The following is an 18148-nucleotide window of genomic DNA, read 5'->3' on the forward strand; positions in this document are numbered from 1 at the left end:
CATTGTCCGCAGACTGATCCTCTCTCCACGAATGAATGTGGGAGGAAATTTGCGGGTGGCCATTGGAGATGCCCTCATACATCATCCGTAGGAGATGATATGCACTCAGATTGCAAGGGAAAAGAAACACTCCAATAGCATACCGTAGCAATATGCCAGCACGTTTCTAGAATGCAGTGCATAAAGCACGCTGACTCCAAATAAGCAAATAGGCAGAAGAATTTAGGATTCAAGGAAAACGATTTAGGATACCAGACTATTTACAATTCCAGCCTCATTTCCCAAATATTATTCCTGACAGAACAAGGTAATACATACTGATATCCCAGAATGTGCCCGGCATTCATTACCCAGCTCAATCCCTTCGGTATAAACCCACCACGACAGTCTCAACTAAACAAATAAGCAGAAGAATCAACAGGTACTACGTCCAGCAATCAAGGAAACAACTATGAAAGCTAAGGCGACATCCTTCGCCATCGTCAGCGCATTTGGCTGCCAAGACGAAACGGTTCAACTACCTCGCCGACGGCCTGGGTGGCCGGGCTTGTGGCTGCTGGCCCGGCGGCGAAGGGATATGGCTCTGGGAATGCTGTAACATCTGAACCATGGATGGCGTCTGATAGGAGTGAACAATGGTGCTGCTCTCTGTCGAGTCCCCGCGTGTCGTCGCTCGCTGCCAGGAGTGCGAGCTCAGTCCAGATAGCATGTATGCCCTCCCTGAAGCTTCATAGAGCTGGCGACTCGCCATCCTCTCCTGCATCTCCCTCAGCTCTGCGTCAAGGGCCAAGGAAAGACGGTCCCCGCTCCTGCTTGCAAAAGACTCTGATAGTCTCCTCCTGCAGTCCTCCAGAATTGTCACAGCCTCGGCAAGAGCACCCCTCTCAGCAGCAGCCCTCGCAGATTCGATAGAATCAGCGGCCTGTATGCGGTTCCTCTCACGGTCAACCTCAATGGATACATGTTCAGATATGGCGGATGTCGGCCTGTTGATCTTCACCTCATCTACTTGAAGCTTGATGGTCTCATTAGTTAGATCCCTGTAAGAACAAGCAACCTTTAACAGTGAGGTCTGTTCGCGACACTGTGGGATGTTCACCGACAGCAAAATGTCCCTCTCCTCATCAGCATACAGATGACCAATATCAACTGAACAGCTCCGCCCATCCCTTGCCATCATGCTTGGGTAGCTACCAGATTTGATGGAACAGAGTTGAACACCAGGATGAACACATTCCATGTTGAGTCGCATCTCCTGTACGACAACACTAAGAAGCCCACCAATGCATTGAGCAAACGCATCCTGCATCACGCCTTCATCTTCGATAAAGGAAAATGTGCCACCAGAAGCTTCAGCAATTGAATGCAGGGAGTCTGAATCATGGTCTGCTCCAAATCCAAAAGCATGAATAGGCAGCATACGCCGCGTATCATCCAGAATAGACTGTGGGACAAGTGTGCTATAATCTTTCGGGCCCCCTCGAACATTTGAGCTAAGGTTGTACGTATCTTGCCCGTCAGACAGAAGAATGATGCTGCACACTGAATTTTTATAGCTGCGATCCTCAATCACCTTTGTAGCTTTCTTAAGTGCTTCAGCAATGTTTGTGCCACCACCAGCACCAAGCGAGTTAATAGCCTGCAAAGCCTGCTGCCTGCCATAATGCGACATGCGCTGAAGGTGGAACAGCCTTCGGGCAGAAGATGAGAAAGCAATTACAGAAAGGCGATCAGATGGACCAAGGTGTTGAATCACAAAGCCCATTGCCCGCTTTAGCAGTGCCAGCTTGGTGCCTGCCATACTGCCACTAATATCAATCACTGTGACAAGATCAACAGGAGCACGTCCGCTTGGGGATCTAACTGAGCTTTCATTGACCAATCTGCCTGTGACCTGGTCTGAGCTAGCACTGGGAGCTTTCAGGTGGATCAGGACAGAAAATCCAGCTTGAGATGATGACTGTGGAATGGATGAGAATTCTGGATATGTACTGATTTCTGCAGTCTTCTTAGACCGAGAATTAAGACTGTCAGTAGCTTCTGTCTGCTGTAAAGGTTCATCGTCATTGAAGTCTGTTGGCTCAGAAGTATGTAAGCGACGAACTCCTCGCTGACGGTTTGGAACTTGATGGAGAAGAGCCACATAGGCATCTTGTTGTGGCAATTGGACTCCATTTATTCCACGTCTTCCATCAGGAATGTTGGAAGAGAGTGAGCGATTCAAGGGTATCTCTTTCCACTTTGCCCGGCAGACTGGGCAGACATGATTCCCATGTTTCACATTGGATGAAATGCAGTGAAAATGGAACTTATGAGAGCATTCTGCAGTGAACAAGGCTTGACCATGGCCTGATCTCATAGAGTCAAAGCATATTGCACATTTCCTCTGTTCAAGTACAAAAAAAAAAATAGAGATCAATATAATTCCATCAAAATCTACCCAAAAATAAATAAATGAACAGCTTCTTGGATGGCACATATATATGTTGTTCTGCAAATGGTCTAAGCTACATTGTAAACTCATTAACTCAAAGGATATCCTACACAAAAATGCAAACTGCAGGCTGTGCTCCTGATCAAATTAGAAGAAACAAAATACATAAACCTTACTAAAGACATGACATTACATCGTAAGTACTTAAATTTCTGTTGTAAAGAGTTCAGTTTTCTTTTATGAAAAGTCGGCGAGCATGCACAACAAAATGTCAGCTCAATGTGGTAGACAGGAAAAGATCGGGAGCTAGACAGGAAAAGAATTGAATTTAGGGTTATTGTGGATGGGCCTTTGGCTAGTTGAGTATGAGCTAGACACACAGTTACATAAACAGAAATTGCGGAACTGTTTCTGTTTCCAGCAGAAACAGCTATTCCGACTACGTATCTTTTTCCGGGGCAAAGTTTCCGCTTAAGCTGGGAATTTTTCTGTTTAAGTTTCCGGAAAATGCTCACCGTTTCCATTTTTGCATGGAAAGGACAAACATTCAGTTCCATTTTGACCCTGCCAACGCTAGCCTACGAAAGGACATTTTTCCTGTGTCTGGGTCTGGTACCACCTTACATACACGATAAAAAGAGAAGACAATGGCACAACTCTATCAAACCACAAATCAAACTCCATTATAAGAACAGGGTAACCAACATCAAGTCTAGCACTTTGTTTTTGATTGGTCCATCACCATCGAGAAAATATAAATGGTTGTGTCAACTATTATACAAAGATAAAGAGGTTAAGTGTTTCACAGAGATAAAGAGGCTAACTGTTTCATGAATTTGCCAAACCAACTACTACGAGCATACGGAGGTAAATGTTTGTGTCAACTTTTACAAACAAAACCAGGTTAACTATTTCATGAATTTGCCGAAACGAAAGTACAAACCAAGTACACCCTTTGAACAGGGACCAACCGCCTACCACCAAACTTTCAAAGCAAAGAAAAAATCCGGTCTTATCCCCACATGTTGTTATACTGAAGCAATTGACCATTCACTTTGTATATATTATCACCACCATAAGTTTCAACCCCCTATATTTAACTTCAATGGTTTTGCAAATGGTAAAAGCTACCTTCACATGCAAAGTAAACCCACCAACTCGAAGGACGTAACCTACAAGAATGTAATACACAACCAAAGAACCAAAACAAAACTAGGTGCAGGCTGTGCTGCGGTCGGTCCAACTTATAAAAAAGAACACACAGAAAACATAAATGTTATTACATCCATCAGAAGTAATTCACTTCCTGTTCAACAAAAGTTTATTTGTTACATGGAAAAGCGCACAACAAAATGTCAAATAAAGAGGCGCAATCCTCGTGAGGTCGCTTGCTGAATTGTCATAGTACGTATGGTCAAACCACGCATGCAGTTGCAGTTGCAGTTGCAGTTGGCAGTCAAAGCACATTCACCACAGAAAAATAAATGATATACCATAAACAAGAAACAATTTCATGAATTTGCATCGCTGGTGCCAAGTTGGAGCGTTTGCCATAAATACAGAAAGCTGGTGGTAGGAGGAAAGAGTCGGGGATTTGCTCCACGTGACGGCGCCACGGGCGGGTGATGAGCAAAGGAAGCAAAGCTTTTCGCGGTCCTTTTCAGGGGAGGGGGCAAGTGGAATTCATTAATAGTGGGATGCAATAGGAAAGTGGGCCCACGTCGTACGCAATTATGCATATCCAATGCAAGGTCAAATCTGGATTAGCTTAAAAAGATATGGCGCTGGGCAGATCACGGCTGGCGCAACACTGTATTGGAAGTTTGCTACTACTACTATCTGCTGCCGGGGCAAAGAAGTGAATGGTCCAAAGCCACAACAATACTCCCACTAGTACACAGCAATACTAGTAGTACAGGATTGAAAACAGGGACATGTATGATTCGGAAGGGGCGCACGAAACAAAGCAGCGGCGGCGATCACGAGGACGATGGCTACGCTCGGGATCGGCTGCAGTCTACAGGGGTGGTAATCCACAGAAGTATCTTCTTCCAGGAGCGCTGAACTTGTGAAACGCTTTGAAAAGCAACAAAGTCTAAAATATCTTAAGCATGCAGAAAATCGGTCGTCTACTGGTAACAAATCTTAGGCAGGTCAGGAGAACCCGAAATCCGCGCGGACGGATACGCATCTCGCTATAAACCGGCATTTCAAATCTAATTCAGTAAACGCAGGGCTCCCGATTTTATTTGATTTTGTTTTATTTTGCGTTAGAAACGCGAGGTATTATTACTCGGAAAGCGCAAACGGAAACTGCCTCACCTTGGAGGAGGACCTGCTCCCGGACTTGGACCTCCGCAACGCGCCGCCGCCGCCAGCCGCCGGCTCCTCGGGCGCCGACCCCACCGTCACGGCCGCCTCGCCCCGACACCCGCCGGCGCCCGACGCCGCCGGCCTCCCATCGCCGCCGTCGCCCTCGGCGGGGGCGAGCACGCAGAGACGGAGGGCCAGCGCCCGCTTGGCCTTCCTCCACGCGCTCTCCATCGGGCCCGCCTTGCGCCGCGATCCCGATTCCCAGGCCCGAACCAACCCGGCTCTCCCCGCTCGTCTGGCTCTTATACCGCCGCTATGCGGCCAGGAGGGCTGCGGCTGTGGTGGAATTGGAGGGGAGGCGGCACGGCATTAGTGACTGGAGGTGGAGCGTTTGGGTGCGGCTTCTTCCCTTGTGTCCTCGGGCTTGGTTTGACCCGCGGGAGGGAGGGGAGGAGAGGAGAGGAGAGGAGAAACGTGCAAGGGATGCCAAGGGAGGGAGGCGGGGCACAGGTCAGCGTGCGGGTTTAAATCCAGTGACGGGTGACGACGGGAACGGGGGTTTGGCTCCTTTCCGGCGTTTCTTTTTTTTTTTTTTACAGCAGGCAATCAAGTCGCCGGGAGAGGCGGCGGTGAGGAGGGAGGGAGCGCCCTGGTTGGAGCTGGAGGTCACAAGATATCGGGGGGCGGTGCAATGAATTCTGGGTCGCCCCTGCCAGCGGAGCGGTTGAACGGGGACGGTAGTATATTTAAATATGGATTTTCGTTACATTTTAAAGTTTCTTAGTATTTGAATATTTTAAAGTTTGTTCAGATATTTGACTAGCAAAACGTTAATGGGTGTCAACAAAAAATACGTTGTTGAATTCGTATTTGAATGACTTTTACAATGATGTTGTTTTGGTACGTACAACTTATATTTTAACAGTTAAAATCATGGTCGAAATACGATGGGGGACTAGCGAACCAGGAATCAGGAATATTTTACAAACTATAAGGCTCTAAAGGAATTTTCTGTACAAGAATCATATCCTATACAATTTATACAAAATTCCTACGAACCGAAGGAGACCTTGACTAGGCAACTTCGTATTTTTACTCCGCATGTTCCTATTAATATATGATGCACTCATATTGCGAGGTCCAACTTTGACCATTAATCTGACTAACAAAATGTTTGTTACTGTATGTCACAAAAACTATACAATTCAATACAAGGGAAAATGTATTGTTTAAATTTTTTATGTCATGTAATTAATGAATAATTAATATATTACTCATGCTAATAATGGTCAAAGTTCAATCACGGAAAACAAGAAGATAAGGACGAAGAGAATAAATTCTTTTCAACCGATTGCTGGATCCATTTGTAAGCATGAATTATGGCAATAGATATGATATGGATTGGTACAACCCCCTTCTGTCCAAACTCATACCCACAGAAATCATCTATACCCACCCACTTCAATACCTGTGGGCACAAATTGACACAAATGCCCCTACCCAATGGATATCCGGTGTGTATAATATATCGCATTACCATATACAAAAGTAGAGAAATTAATCACGTAGGACATATGAGAAGTAGCAGGCCGGTGGGCTACAAGTGGTTTCGGGAATCATGGGTTTTTGGTTTTTGGTAGGATCGTAGTGGTTTGATGTTAACCCCACATGTCATATGATTTTTTTTTCATATATTAACTCTTTTTGGGTATCCATTGGGTTACCCACATACACAATTTCATACCAATGCCCTAGCCATATTTTGCGGGTATGGATACCATTACTGGGTACAAATTAAAGTCTCATCCCATGCCCATTGTATTCGGGCAAGTACCCACGGGTACCCATACCAATGGGCAAAACTGTCATCCCTAGACGACTATATGAAATTTTGTCAATAATTGATGAGCCATATCAGATACAACCATGGTAGATAAGGATTTGAGTTGTCCGCCTAGTCGACCGCCATGTCATCCTAATAAAATGGACCCACCGTGTTAGTTCGGGGAAATAATGAATTAGATAGATGCGGCATGAGACCAAAAAAGGGACAATATGGCTACGCAAGATCACCCCCTGAGAATAAAGTGTGAAATTTACTCCTTTTGTAAAAAAATTGTCTACGTATAAGACGTAGGACCATCTTGATAACAATATATCCATGATTTCTTCATGCTCTATCATCTTCTTCTTGAGACGAAGGAGGGAGTCAAAAAGAAAAAAGAAAAAAAAAGGAGATAAGACAATGAAAAAACTGTGCAACAGAGATGTAGAAGGGCCCCAAATGATAAAGACGATGTTCATAATAATCTTCAATTAGGAGATGTGATAGAAAAGGAAGAGATATAAGAGAAGGCGTGGAAAGCACATGAATGGCAACAGTATTGGTGTCATTGGAGATTCTTTAAGGCCCTGCTTGGGATGGGCGTAAATTTCTGCACATGTTTTTATTTTACAGGCGTAAACTATCATCCACATCTCATTTTCCACCAGGAAACAAAACGACGCGTCCAATGCGTATCCTTATCTAGCTGAATACGAGCGAAAACAGTAATCTAAGCGGGCCTAAGTGGTTCCATGTACTTTACGTAAAACCCATGTGTGTAAGCTTACTTTTTTTCTCCTTTTAAAATGACATAAATTGTCCTATTGGTGGAAAGTCTAGCATAAAAAGGAACCGATAGATTCACGCAAATGTTTTATCATTGTGCATTAGAAGGAAACGACAAGATTTTTTTTTGAGGCTAACTGGCAGGTGTTCTGCCTTTTCATTAAGATTAGGAGTGAACAAAAATTGTTACAAGAAGTGCGGGGGCATGGAAGGAAGAGGGTCCAGTAGCCTTAGGCTCTGGCTGTACATTCAGAATGGCTACGTTTCCTGACTATGGGAGAACAACAAGGATAGGTCATCGGAGGTCAGGCGTGAGACAGCGGCAGCCGAGCTAGAGGACTGTCGAAAGATCCTTCTGTTGCGTTCGTTCCAGACATGCCATGCATGGTAGGCAGCGGCAGCAGCAGCGTGTCTGCTCATGGAGGAGAAGTGGAACCACCATTCTTCAGTTCCCTGGAAGGGAGGCATTGGTAGCAGATGTAGTGTTGGAATGGCAGTTCCAAGAAGGTGCCACACCTCCTTGCTGTACGAGCAATGGTTAGTAAGTTGCAGTGCCGTCTCAGGCTGTTGATCACATAGCACACAGATCGCCGCTTGCGTACCACCTCTGGCGCGAAGTCTATCAACAGTGGGAAGCCTGTTCAGCGTCAACATCCAGGCAAAAAATTTCACCTTGGTCTCCATTCTTATTGACCATATCTTTGCAAGCGCCGGCTGGGCAATGGTACCAAAGAACTGTGCATTATAGGCTATTTTTGCACTGTAGACACCATTAGTCGTCCAATTCCAGCAGATGGAGTCCTCAGTTTTAGATAAAGTGATATGCTGGATGATGCCCCAGAGGTTGATGAATTCATGAAGGGCGTCAGGCGAGTTTAGGCGCTGGAGCCCTTTCATCCACCGGCCATCAATCAATGCTGCAGCAACCGTTGCACATTTACGTGCAGCCAGCGGAAAGAGGTTGGGCGCAATATCTTTTGGTGCAAAGCCATTCAGCCACCGGTTGGACCAGAAAGATGTTGTTGCTCCGTTGCCAAGGGTGACAGTGGTAGATGCGTTAAACAACTGGTAATTAGTAGGGCTGCATGGTGTGTTGGATCCAATCCATGGCCTGGAGGACCTTTCCCAGGCAAACCACAACCATCTGATCCTAAGGGCTCTGCTGAAGAGATCCAGATTCTTGATGCCCAGCCCTCCACAGTTCTTTGGGGAGCACACTTGTCTCCAATTGACAGCACAGTTTCCACCAGTTGCATCTTCATCTCCTTTCCATAGGAACCCTCTCCTAATCTTGTCAATTCTCTTGATGAGCCACTTTGGAGGAGGGAAGATAGTGAAGAAATAAGTGGTCAAAGAGGTGAGAACAGAGTTGATGAGAGTTAGCCTGCCCGCCTTGTTGAGGAGCTTCCCTTTCCATCTTGCGAGCCGAGCAATAATCTTGTCAATGAGAGCTTGGAAATCGGCACGTCTCGGGTTGCGCAGCCCAAGAGGAAGGCCCAGGTATTTGCACGGGAAGCAGCATGTTTCTCCTTCGAAATCAGCCAACAGGTAAGCAGTTTCATCAGATTCACAATTGATGGGGAAGGCAGATGACTTGCTGAAGTTGGTGTGCAGCCCGGAGATCTGTCCAAAAATGGCCAAAATGGATAGAAGCGATGCCACCTCCTATTTTACAGGGTTGATGAAGAGAGCTGTGTCGTCGGCATATAAGCTGATGCGAAGCTTGGCCGAGCGGAGGGCTATCGGGCTGAGAATATTGGCATCAGAGGCTTTGGAGAGGATCGCTTGTAGAGGTTCGATGGCCAGTAGGAACAGGAAAGGAGATAGCGGATCGCCTTGTCGCAGCCCAAGCCTATGGTAGAAGGGGGGTCCAGGGGTTCCGTTGAGCATCACACGGGAGGAAGTCGACGCCAAGGACAGAGCAATGAGGTCTCTAAATCTCTGACCAAAGCCAAACTGGGCAAGGGCATCCAGAAGATAGCTCCAGCGGACAGAGTCAAACGCTTTCACAATGTCAAGCTTGATGAAGATGGCCTTCTTTTTACTTCAGTGGAGATTTTTGATCAGGTTTTGGACGTAGAGGAAATTGTCTTGAATGTTGCGGTTCTTCAGGAAAGCACTTTGACTGTGGGAGATGAGGTGTTGCATCTCGGGAGCTAATCTTGTTGCCAGCATCTTGCCAAGTAGCTTAGCCACACTATGTGTCAGGCTGATGGGGTGATAATCAGATGGACGCAAGGCATTGTCTTTCTTCGGGATGAGGGCAATGTAGGCTGTGTTCAGCAGATTCCAGCAGTTTGCATTGAGGGCAGAGAGTTGGTTAAGTGCAGCCAGGAGGTCCACTTTGATTGTGTTCGAGCAAACCTTGTAAAAAAGACCAATAAAACCATCAGGCCCCGGTGCTTTCTCTGAGGGGGAGTCTTTGATTGCCTTGAGCAACTCATCCTGATCAAAAGGAGCATCAAGGTGACTTAAATTTGTCCGGGGCAGCTGCAAATAATCCCAGTTCACCGTTTGGGCAGGGGCATCATCGTGGGGGCCAAGGATCCGAGAGAAGTGATTCAACAGAGCCGCCGCCTTGTCATCTTTATCAGAAATTACTGTTCCGTTCATGTGGACGAAGGGGATGTGGTTTTTTCGCCGACGACCATTTGCCCGCAAGTGAAAGAGTCTGGTGTTGGCGTCACTGGCCCTTATCCAGACCAATCAAGATCGTTGGCGCCATTTGATGCGTTCAATTGCCGCGAAGACGAGCAGCCGAGACTTGAGAAGTCGTCGTAGCTCAAACTCCTGTGGTGATAGGTTATGACTTTCCTGGGCAATATCAAGCTGCAGTATAACCTTAGAGGCGATGGCAGATTGGAGCTTTCGTTGGCGAATAGTCAACTTGCTCCAGCACTTAAGAGCCTTGGCCACCCTTGTCAGTTTAATATGAAGACGCCGAACTGGGTTAGCAGAGAGAACCGGCTTGTTCCAGGCTTCGGAAACAGTCTCTTGGAAGCCTACTGCCTTAGGCCACCAAGTCTCAAAGCGGAAGCCAAAGAACTTTTGATTGCTGAAGTTCTTCAGGATGAGTGGGCAATGATCAGAGATTTCAGTGGAGCCGGCTAGAAGCTGACATCTAGGAGAGAGTTCCTCCCATTCCTTAGAGAAGAGCACCTTGTCGATCTTGGTGTGTGTTGAATGAAGCCGCTCGTTGGACCAGGTGAAACGGCGACCAATGAGGTGGAGCTCCTTGAGGTTCAGATTATCTATGGCAGCCCGGAACCGTCTCAGCATCGCAAGGTTGACGTTGCCATTGCTCTTCTCGTCCATTCTGCTAATGAGGTTGAAATTGCCCATGATCAGCCACTCCTGTTTACACATGGGCTGCAGCGCACGCATTTCGTTGAGGAAAAGAATCTTGCCAGCATCTTCTTGGGGGCCATACACGCCAGTTAAAGACCAAACAGCATTGGAGGCGAGTTCAGTAACAAGCACACTGACGGAATAAGCTCCAACAAGCAGAGGTTGTGGGGTGATGGTGTAGTGGTCAGAGGATACCGCAATGAGTACACCACCTCGGGTGCCAAGTGCCGGCAGATATGCAAAGTTGTTGACAAAGCTAGCACCCAGAGTTTCAGAGACAATAGCATTGGAGATATTGGACAACTTGGTTTCCTGCAGGCATACAAGATTGCATCTATGATTCGAGACCATATCTCGCACAACTGATCTTCTAGCCGGGTTGTTCAAGCCCCTGATGTTCCAACTTAGACATGATCCATTCATGGCGGAAACTGAACACAACTAGGTGGAGAAACACTGACAAAGAACAGGGTAGCAGAGGGGGGATACACCGAAAACGGGTACATAGTTGGTGTTGTAGCAGTCACGGAGCTGTCTTGGGTCGGCCCAACCATCGCCACTGCAGGGGCTAGTATCCTAGGTGGCCACCGTCACGGCAGTCCCTGCTGCTAGCGGCGCAGCCGGCAGTGTCATCTTCGCCCTCTTCATCGCGGTGGCACCCCCCTTCCTTGTGGTAGACACCAGCGAGGTGACTGCGCTGATGAAGTAGGGGGGGAGCGGGCGGCCGTAGGGCTCCTTGTAACGCTGGATGTCAGCGTCGGAGGCCGATGAATCTGGTAGCAGCTGGCCGGATTTCTTGAGGAGGACAACATGAATCTTGTCGAGGGTGGCCATGCCATGCGTCGGCTTGGCCGCAAGGCGGCCACTGCGCCTGGATTCGTTGGGGATTAGCTGTTGGGGTGGTGCAAAGGTGGGTGGCGGCGAAGTGGGCACAGCCAGAGGCGGGGTTGGTTGTGTCGGCGTGGCCAGCAGCGGCGGCATGGTGGGGCGAGTGAAAGTGGCGATGAAGTGGTCGAGTTGTTCCTCCTGTCTTGTGCGTGCGGTTGTGGGCTGCATGTTGCTTGTGAAACCCTCCACGAGTTCATCCAGGTCTGGGGGTAGGCCCGAAGGGTTGGTGGCACCGGCATCTTGGGCTAAGGCCTCGAAATCCTGGGCCGAGGAAGCATCGAGGAGGACGAGAGGCGCGGGGGCGAGGCCTAGACCTAGCGCCACGTCTCTAGGATCCTTTCCAAAGTACTACAGCGAGGTGCGGTTGAGGTCGTTGCTCGCAGGTACGGTCAGCGCGGACATAAGGGTTGCAGGGAGGGTAGGCACAGCGTCATGGCCGGCCAGTTTGTCTTCAAGTACCAGCGCAGGGGCGGGGCCAAGGCCCACCAGTGCAGGAGACATGAGAAAGGGAACTGGCACTGAACCCAGTTCGGATCGCTCTGGATCAGACACCAAGGAGGCACCAACGGGCATGCACACAGCCTCCGAGGCATGCAGAGCTCCTGTAGCTAGATCAGAGGTGGGGGGCCCGCCGGCCGCACCGACAGCGCTGTCAACTGCGCCCACCGTGATCACCCCAGACGGAGGAGACCAGGCACCGTGAGGTGGGCTTGCGAGTCCAGCCGGCACAGCCAGCGTTGTCTGATGTGAAGGAGTAGGGCCGTCACCGTGACGGCACCCTCTGTGATCACCGCCGCCTCCCCTGCCATGGGAGGTGGCAGAAGAGCGTCCATGGCCACCGACCGGTGTCGGATGCTGCCGGCTCGATGACTGGCCATCTCGACGCCCTCCCCATTCGCCCCCTTGTCCGCCATCAGGCCCATCCCCATCGCCACCGCCTCCAAAATTGAGGCGGGAATGGACGGAGGCCCTGGGGCTGCATGGGGGGAAGGTGCCATCGGTGAACTTCTGGTGCCAGTTATAGCGCCACTTGACCACGCCATCGTCGGGGCAAGATGGCTGGATGTCGCTGATGTCGCAGCTGGAGCTTTCGTTGCTGACGGGGCCAACGGAGTAGTCGTGCACCCAGTCGAGGTGGATGATGATGGGGTAGTCCAGCAGGAAGACCGACGCGAAGTGCCGGCGCACCGCGGGCGCAGCCTCCATGAACTGACGATGGAAGTCAGGCGAAGAAGGGTTGCACGGCTCCTCCACCCAAAGCATACCTCTCGTGGCGATCTTGGACATGTCGTCTACCCAGGCCCACGCGCAACAGCAGTCTGACTCCTGGTCAGTGAACAACTCCTTGTCGATGGATTCGACAATGGCCGTGGGCAGCAGCAGTTGCTTGACATCGGCGATGGACCAGGCGTGCCTCGGGGCGCCCTCTAGGCAGACCCGAACCTTGTAGGGCAGGGGCCTGTAGCGCCCCGAGACCGATGCGCCAGGTGTCTTCCAGTTATTCGTCGTCGTTGCCATGTCATTTGCTTGCGTGTTGCATCATGTCATGTCATCATGTGCATTGCATCATCATGTTTCAAAACCTGCATCCGTCCGGGTCTTCCGGTTCTCTCCGTTGTCCGTTCTGAGCCCAGACACACTTGCACGCGCCCGCGACATGTCCGAAATATTATTTTATAAGTGGCCGGAAAATATTCTCGGAATGGGATGAAAGTTGGCATGCGGTGTTTTTATGTTGTAGGTAGGCCGCCTGCCAAGTTTCATCGCGTTCGGAGTCCGTTTGACGCCCCAACGAATAACTATAGCGGCAGTATAGCCGGTCTAACGTCGGACGTTTTCGGTCTCCGAAAACTGTTGTCGGGCTTTCCCTCTCTTTCCTCTCTAGACCGTCTACACAGCCCACTACCTACCTTTAGGTCCAACCTAACCTCTCTTGTCAGCCCGCGGCCCTCCTCGCGCGCGTCCGAAAGCTGCCCCGGACCCGAACCGGACTTTCGTCGCTGTTGTGTCCAGATCATCCCCAAATATCTACAAAACGTCTCTGTTTTGTTAATTGGACTTCCTAGTCTATTTTTTTCCCGACCCTCCGATTACGATCGTAGGGACGGATTAGTCCCTAAATGTCTCCCTCTTTCTTTATATATATATATATATATATATATATATATATATATATATATATATATATATATATATATATATATATATATATATATATATATATATATATATACTCTCTAGTCTAAATCTAGACCAAACCCTAACTTCTAGGCGCTCGTCCCTACCGCCGCCGCCACACTTATTCCCGAAATCCCCATCGGGATCTCACCCACAGCCAACCACAAACCTCCCCTGGTCTCCTCCTCGTTATCCCATCGAACCAATCCCACCGCACCAGCTCTTCCCGATCCATCGAGCGCCTCCTCCTCCCGTTTCAATCTAGAGGAGTGGAGCTCCTCCGCGCCCACGCCTCCTCGCACCTTCCTTCCCTACTCCCAAAGACAGCCACGAGCGAGCGCCCGAGCCCCTGTCGAGCTCTTCCTCTGCTCGCGTAACAGCATCTCGTCTTCGTCACCATGAGCCGCCAGGACCGGCCTCGTCCCTCTCCCTCCCTTCGTTCTCCTCCTCCCGTGGTCTCTCTCTCTAAGTACTCTCTCTCTCTCTCAGGTGCCCGTAGCCGCCGCCCAGGGAGTTCGCCGTTGACCCCGTCTTCGCCAGATCCGACCGGGATCCACCGGATCCGGGGCCCTGCGAATCGTTCCCGGCCTCACCAGCGTCACCGGACCCGTAGTCGCCGGAGCTTCGTCGCGCCGCCGCTTCCTTCCTCCTGCTGCTGTGTTTTCTTCTTGAGGAAGACCAGCGCCCCGACCTAAAGCCCGTGTCCCTGCCTCGCGTGGACCTCGCCCTGCCTCCGCTCGATCTGCCTACGAGGCCCAGCTCCCTCCTTCGCGCGAAGCCTAGTTACAGCAACGCCCTGCCTCCTTTCGCCTGGGCCGGCCTCGCCTCGGCCTGCTTCGGCTCCCGATGGACCTCCACGTCGCCTGCGCCTGGGCCTCCTTGCGCAAGGCCCAGCGCGCTAGCACCCCTCCGCAGCCTGCTCCTTTGACCGGGCCGAAGCTCATGGGTGAGGCCACCCACAGAGCCCCTCCTTTGTTGTATTTCTACCGTTGGGCCAGACTACAGTTTTGGCCCGAGATGTGTTTTTTTTCGCAGAACGTTTTAGCTAATTTTCCCGAGAACACAGATTTACAGAAAAGCCCTTGCACTTCATGCATTTAATAACTCACCAACCGTGCATCGGATTGAAACAATTTATATATGAAACTTGCTTAGAAATTCATCTAGTTTCATAATATGTCACTCTCATCCATGTTTAACATGTTTAAAATTTTGTTTGTTTAAATTTTCTTAATAACTTGCTAAAATGATTTATTTCATAACTAAATAACCGTAACTCGGTTTGTAACAAACTTTATATGTAAATGGGGTAAAAAAATGTCTAGTTTAACATGGTGGCTTTACTTTGCATGTTTAAAAACTCTAAAATTGTGTTTAGGGCAGAACAGTACCAAACCTAATATATGCATATGAGGATTTACTGGAACTGTTGTTCGTTGCTTCCGGCCTCATTTAAGCTTGCCTAGATAGGTAGTTTTATTATGTTTCACCCTCTTGCCATGTTTAACAACATTTAATATTGTTGGGTACATAAACAAGTTCGAACCAAATAAGTCACGTGGTGTTTCGTCAATATGCAACGGAGTTGCATATTGAGCTCCACTTAATTTGTAGTATTGTTTGTGCATATTGCCATGCCATGCTTCATTAAACCGGACATGCATCATACTTGATTGTGCATCATGCCATGTTCATGTGTTGGTTGTTTACTATGTTGTTTGCTCCTTTTCCGGTGTTGCTTCTTCGGGTTGGTTCCGATAAAGTCGTGTTGTGAGGATCCATTCATCTACGTCCGTTTGTCTTCTTCATGGACTCGTTTTTCTTCCTTGCGGGATCTCAGGCAAGATGATCATACCCTCGAAATCACTTCTATCTTTGCTTGCTAGTTTCTCACTCTTTTGCTATGCCAATGCTGCGATACCTACCACTTGCTTATCATGCCTCCCATATTGTTGAACCAAGCCTCTAACCCACCTTGTCCTAGCAAACCGTTGTTTGGCTATGCTACCGCTTTGCTCAGCCCCTCTTATAGCGTTGTTAGTTGCAGGTGAAGATTGAAGTTTGTTCCTTGTTGGAACATGGAGATCGTTCCTTGTTGGAACATTGTTTTGCTTGTTGGGATATCACAATATCTCTTATTTAATTAATGCATCTATATACTTGGTAAAGGGTGGAAGGCTCGGCCTTATGCCTGGTGTTTTGTTCCACTCTTGCCGCCCTAGTTTCCGTCATATCGGTGTTATGTTCCGGATTTTGCGTTCCTTACGCGGTTGGGTAATAATGGGAACCCCTTGACAGTTCGCCTTGAATAAAACTCTTCCAGCAATGCCCAACATTGGTTTTACCATTCGCCACCTAGCCTTTTCTTTTCCCTTGGGGGTCGCACGCCCAAGGGTCATCATTATTTTAACCCCCCGGGCCAGTGCTCCTCTGAGTGTTGGTCCGACCGAGTAGATTGCGGGGCCACCTCGGGGCAACTTGAGGTTTGGTTTTACTCGTAGGATGTCTCATCTGAGTGTGCCCTGAGAACGAGATATGTGCAGCTCCTATCGGGATTTGTCGACACATTCGGGCGGTGTTGCTGGACTTGTTTTACCATTGTCGAAATGTCTTGTAACCGGGATTCCGAGTCTGATCGGGTCTTCCCGCTAGAAGGAATATCCTTCGTTGACCGTGATTGCTTGTAATGGGCTAAGTTGGGACACCCCTGCAGGGATTTGAACTTTCGAAAGCCGTGCCCGCGGTTATGGGCAGATGGGAATTTGTTAACGTAAGGTTGTAGAAAACCTGAAGTTGACCTTAATTAAAATGCATCAACCGTGTGTGTAACCGTGATGGTCTCTTCTCGGCGGAGTCCGGGAAGTGAACACGGTGTTGGAGTTATGTTTGATGTAGGTTGTTCTAGGATCACTTCTTGATCATAGTTTCTCGATCGTGCTTTGCCTTCTCTTCTCGCTCTCATTTGCGTATGTTTAGCCACCATATATGCTAGTTGCTTGCTGCAGCTCCACCTCATACCTTTTAACCTTCCTATAAGCTTAAATAGTCTTGATCGCGAGGGTGTGAGATTCCTGAGTCCCCGTGACTCACAGATACTTCCAAAACCAGTTTGCAGGTGCCGATGTTACAGAGCAGGTGATGCAACCAAGCTCAAGGAGGAGCTCGTTGAAGATCTTGTCCTTTGTGTTGTTCCGTTCTAGTTGATCAGTAGTGGAGCCCAGTTGGGGTCGATCGGGGGACCTTGTCACTTTTGGGGTTCTTCTTTTATTTTGGCTCCGTAGTCGGGCCCTGATTGTATTTGGATGATGTAATGCTTTATTCATGTATTTGTGTGAAGTGGCGATTGTAAGCCAACTATGTATCTCTTTCCCTTATGTATTACATGGGTTGTGTGAAGATTACCTCACTTGCGACATTGCTTTCAATGCGGTTATGCCTCTAAGTCGTGCTTCGACACGTGGGAGATATAGCCGCATCGAGGGCATTACAAGTTGGTAATCAGAGCCTTCCCCGACCTTAGGAGCCCCACTGCTTGATCGAATTAGCTGACAAGTTGAGTGTAGAAAAATGTTTTGAGTCATTTAGGAATTATATATCGGAGAGTTTAGGAATTCTTTTTACTCCCCAGTCCCCTCATCGCTCTGGTAAGGCATCCTGACGTAGAGTTTTGACTCTTCTCTTCTCAAATTTCACTAAAAAAAATTTAGGATCACGCGGGTATCTTGGAATCGTTCCGATGGTTTTGTGACGAGAACATTGTTCCTTGTGCCTCCTGTCATTTAGGGGTTGTGGCAGTGTCCCGGGGAGTTGAGCTCCGAGGTGTTGTCGTCACAATTTTATCGTTGCAGTTCTGGAATACCTGAGTTTAGTACGCCGACATCGAAAATCTCTTTTATGCAGTTGTTGGTGAAATAACCTCGACATCACCCAGTACTGGGGCGGGAGTTCGGGAGTATTGCCATAACTCGTATAACGGATGCTTTTCGAAGGTTGAGGTAGACGATTTCCGAAGGTTTCTTGGTTATGTGTTGAAGGATGGATACAACTGGATGTAGGATTTGCTAGTTTTGGGTGAGATATTATGCTTCCCCTGTATCCCCAACACCTGATTGCATAACCGGAAAGGTTCGGGAGTTTCATAGGTGGGAATTCAAGTAGCTCTTAGAATATCTTTCCGACAGATGTATGATATGAAATTGGGGTTCGACGTCTAGTGGTCCGCCTATTCACGGTTGGTTTTACAGTGGTCTCGTTGTGTCTTAAAGAGTCCTTGGCTATGCCGACTCGGGGACGCTTCGTATGTCATGTGCACTGCCTTGTACATGATGGTGCTGTACGATCAAGCCCGTGTAGGCCCCACCACGAAAACTTCGGAC

The 18148-nt window shown here is 48.6% G+C and overlaps 1 protein-coding gene across 1 annotated transcript; it reads right to left on the reverse strand.

Moving 5' to 3' along the window:
- Positions 1 to 209: 209 nt before the first annotated feature.
- LOC119355703 (E3 ubiquitin-protein ligase WAV3-like) lies at positions 210 to 5249 on the reverse strand. The gene is made up of 2 exons (XM_037622550.1): positions 4757 to 5249; positions 210 to 2386 (listed from the first exon to the last, which is right to left on the reverse strand). Exons 1-2 carry the CDS (start codon positions 4976 to 4978, stop codon positions 518 to 520), a joined length of 2091 nt encoding a protein of 696 aa, XP_037478447.1. The 5' UTR covers positions 4979 to 5249; the 3' UTR covers positions 210 to 517.
- Between the last annotated feature and the right edge of the window lie 12899 nt (positions 5250 to 18148).

This window comes from Triticum dicoccoides, chromosome 2A (assembly GCF_002162155.2).
Source record: "Triticum dicoccoides isolate Atlit2015 ecotype Zavitan chromosome 2A, WEW_v2.0, whole genome shotgun sequence".
Taxonomy (NCBI): Eukaryota; Viridiplantae; Streptophyta; class Magnoliopsida; order Poales; family Poaceae; genus Triticum; species Triticum dicoccoides.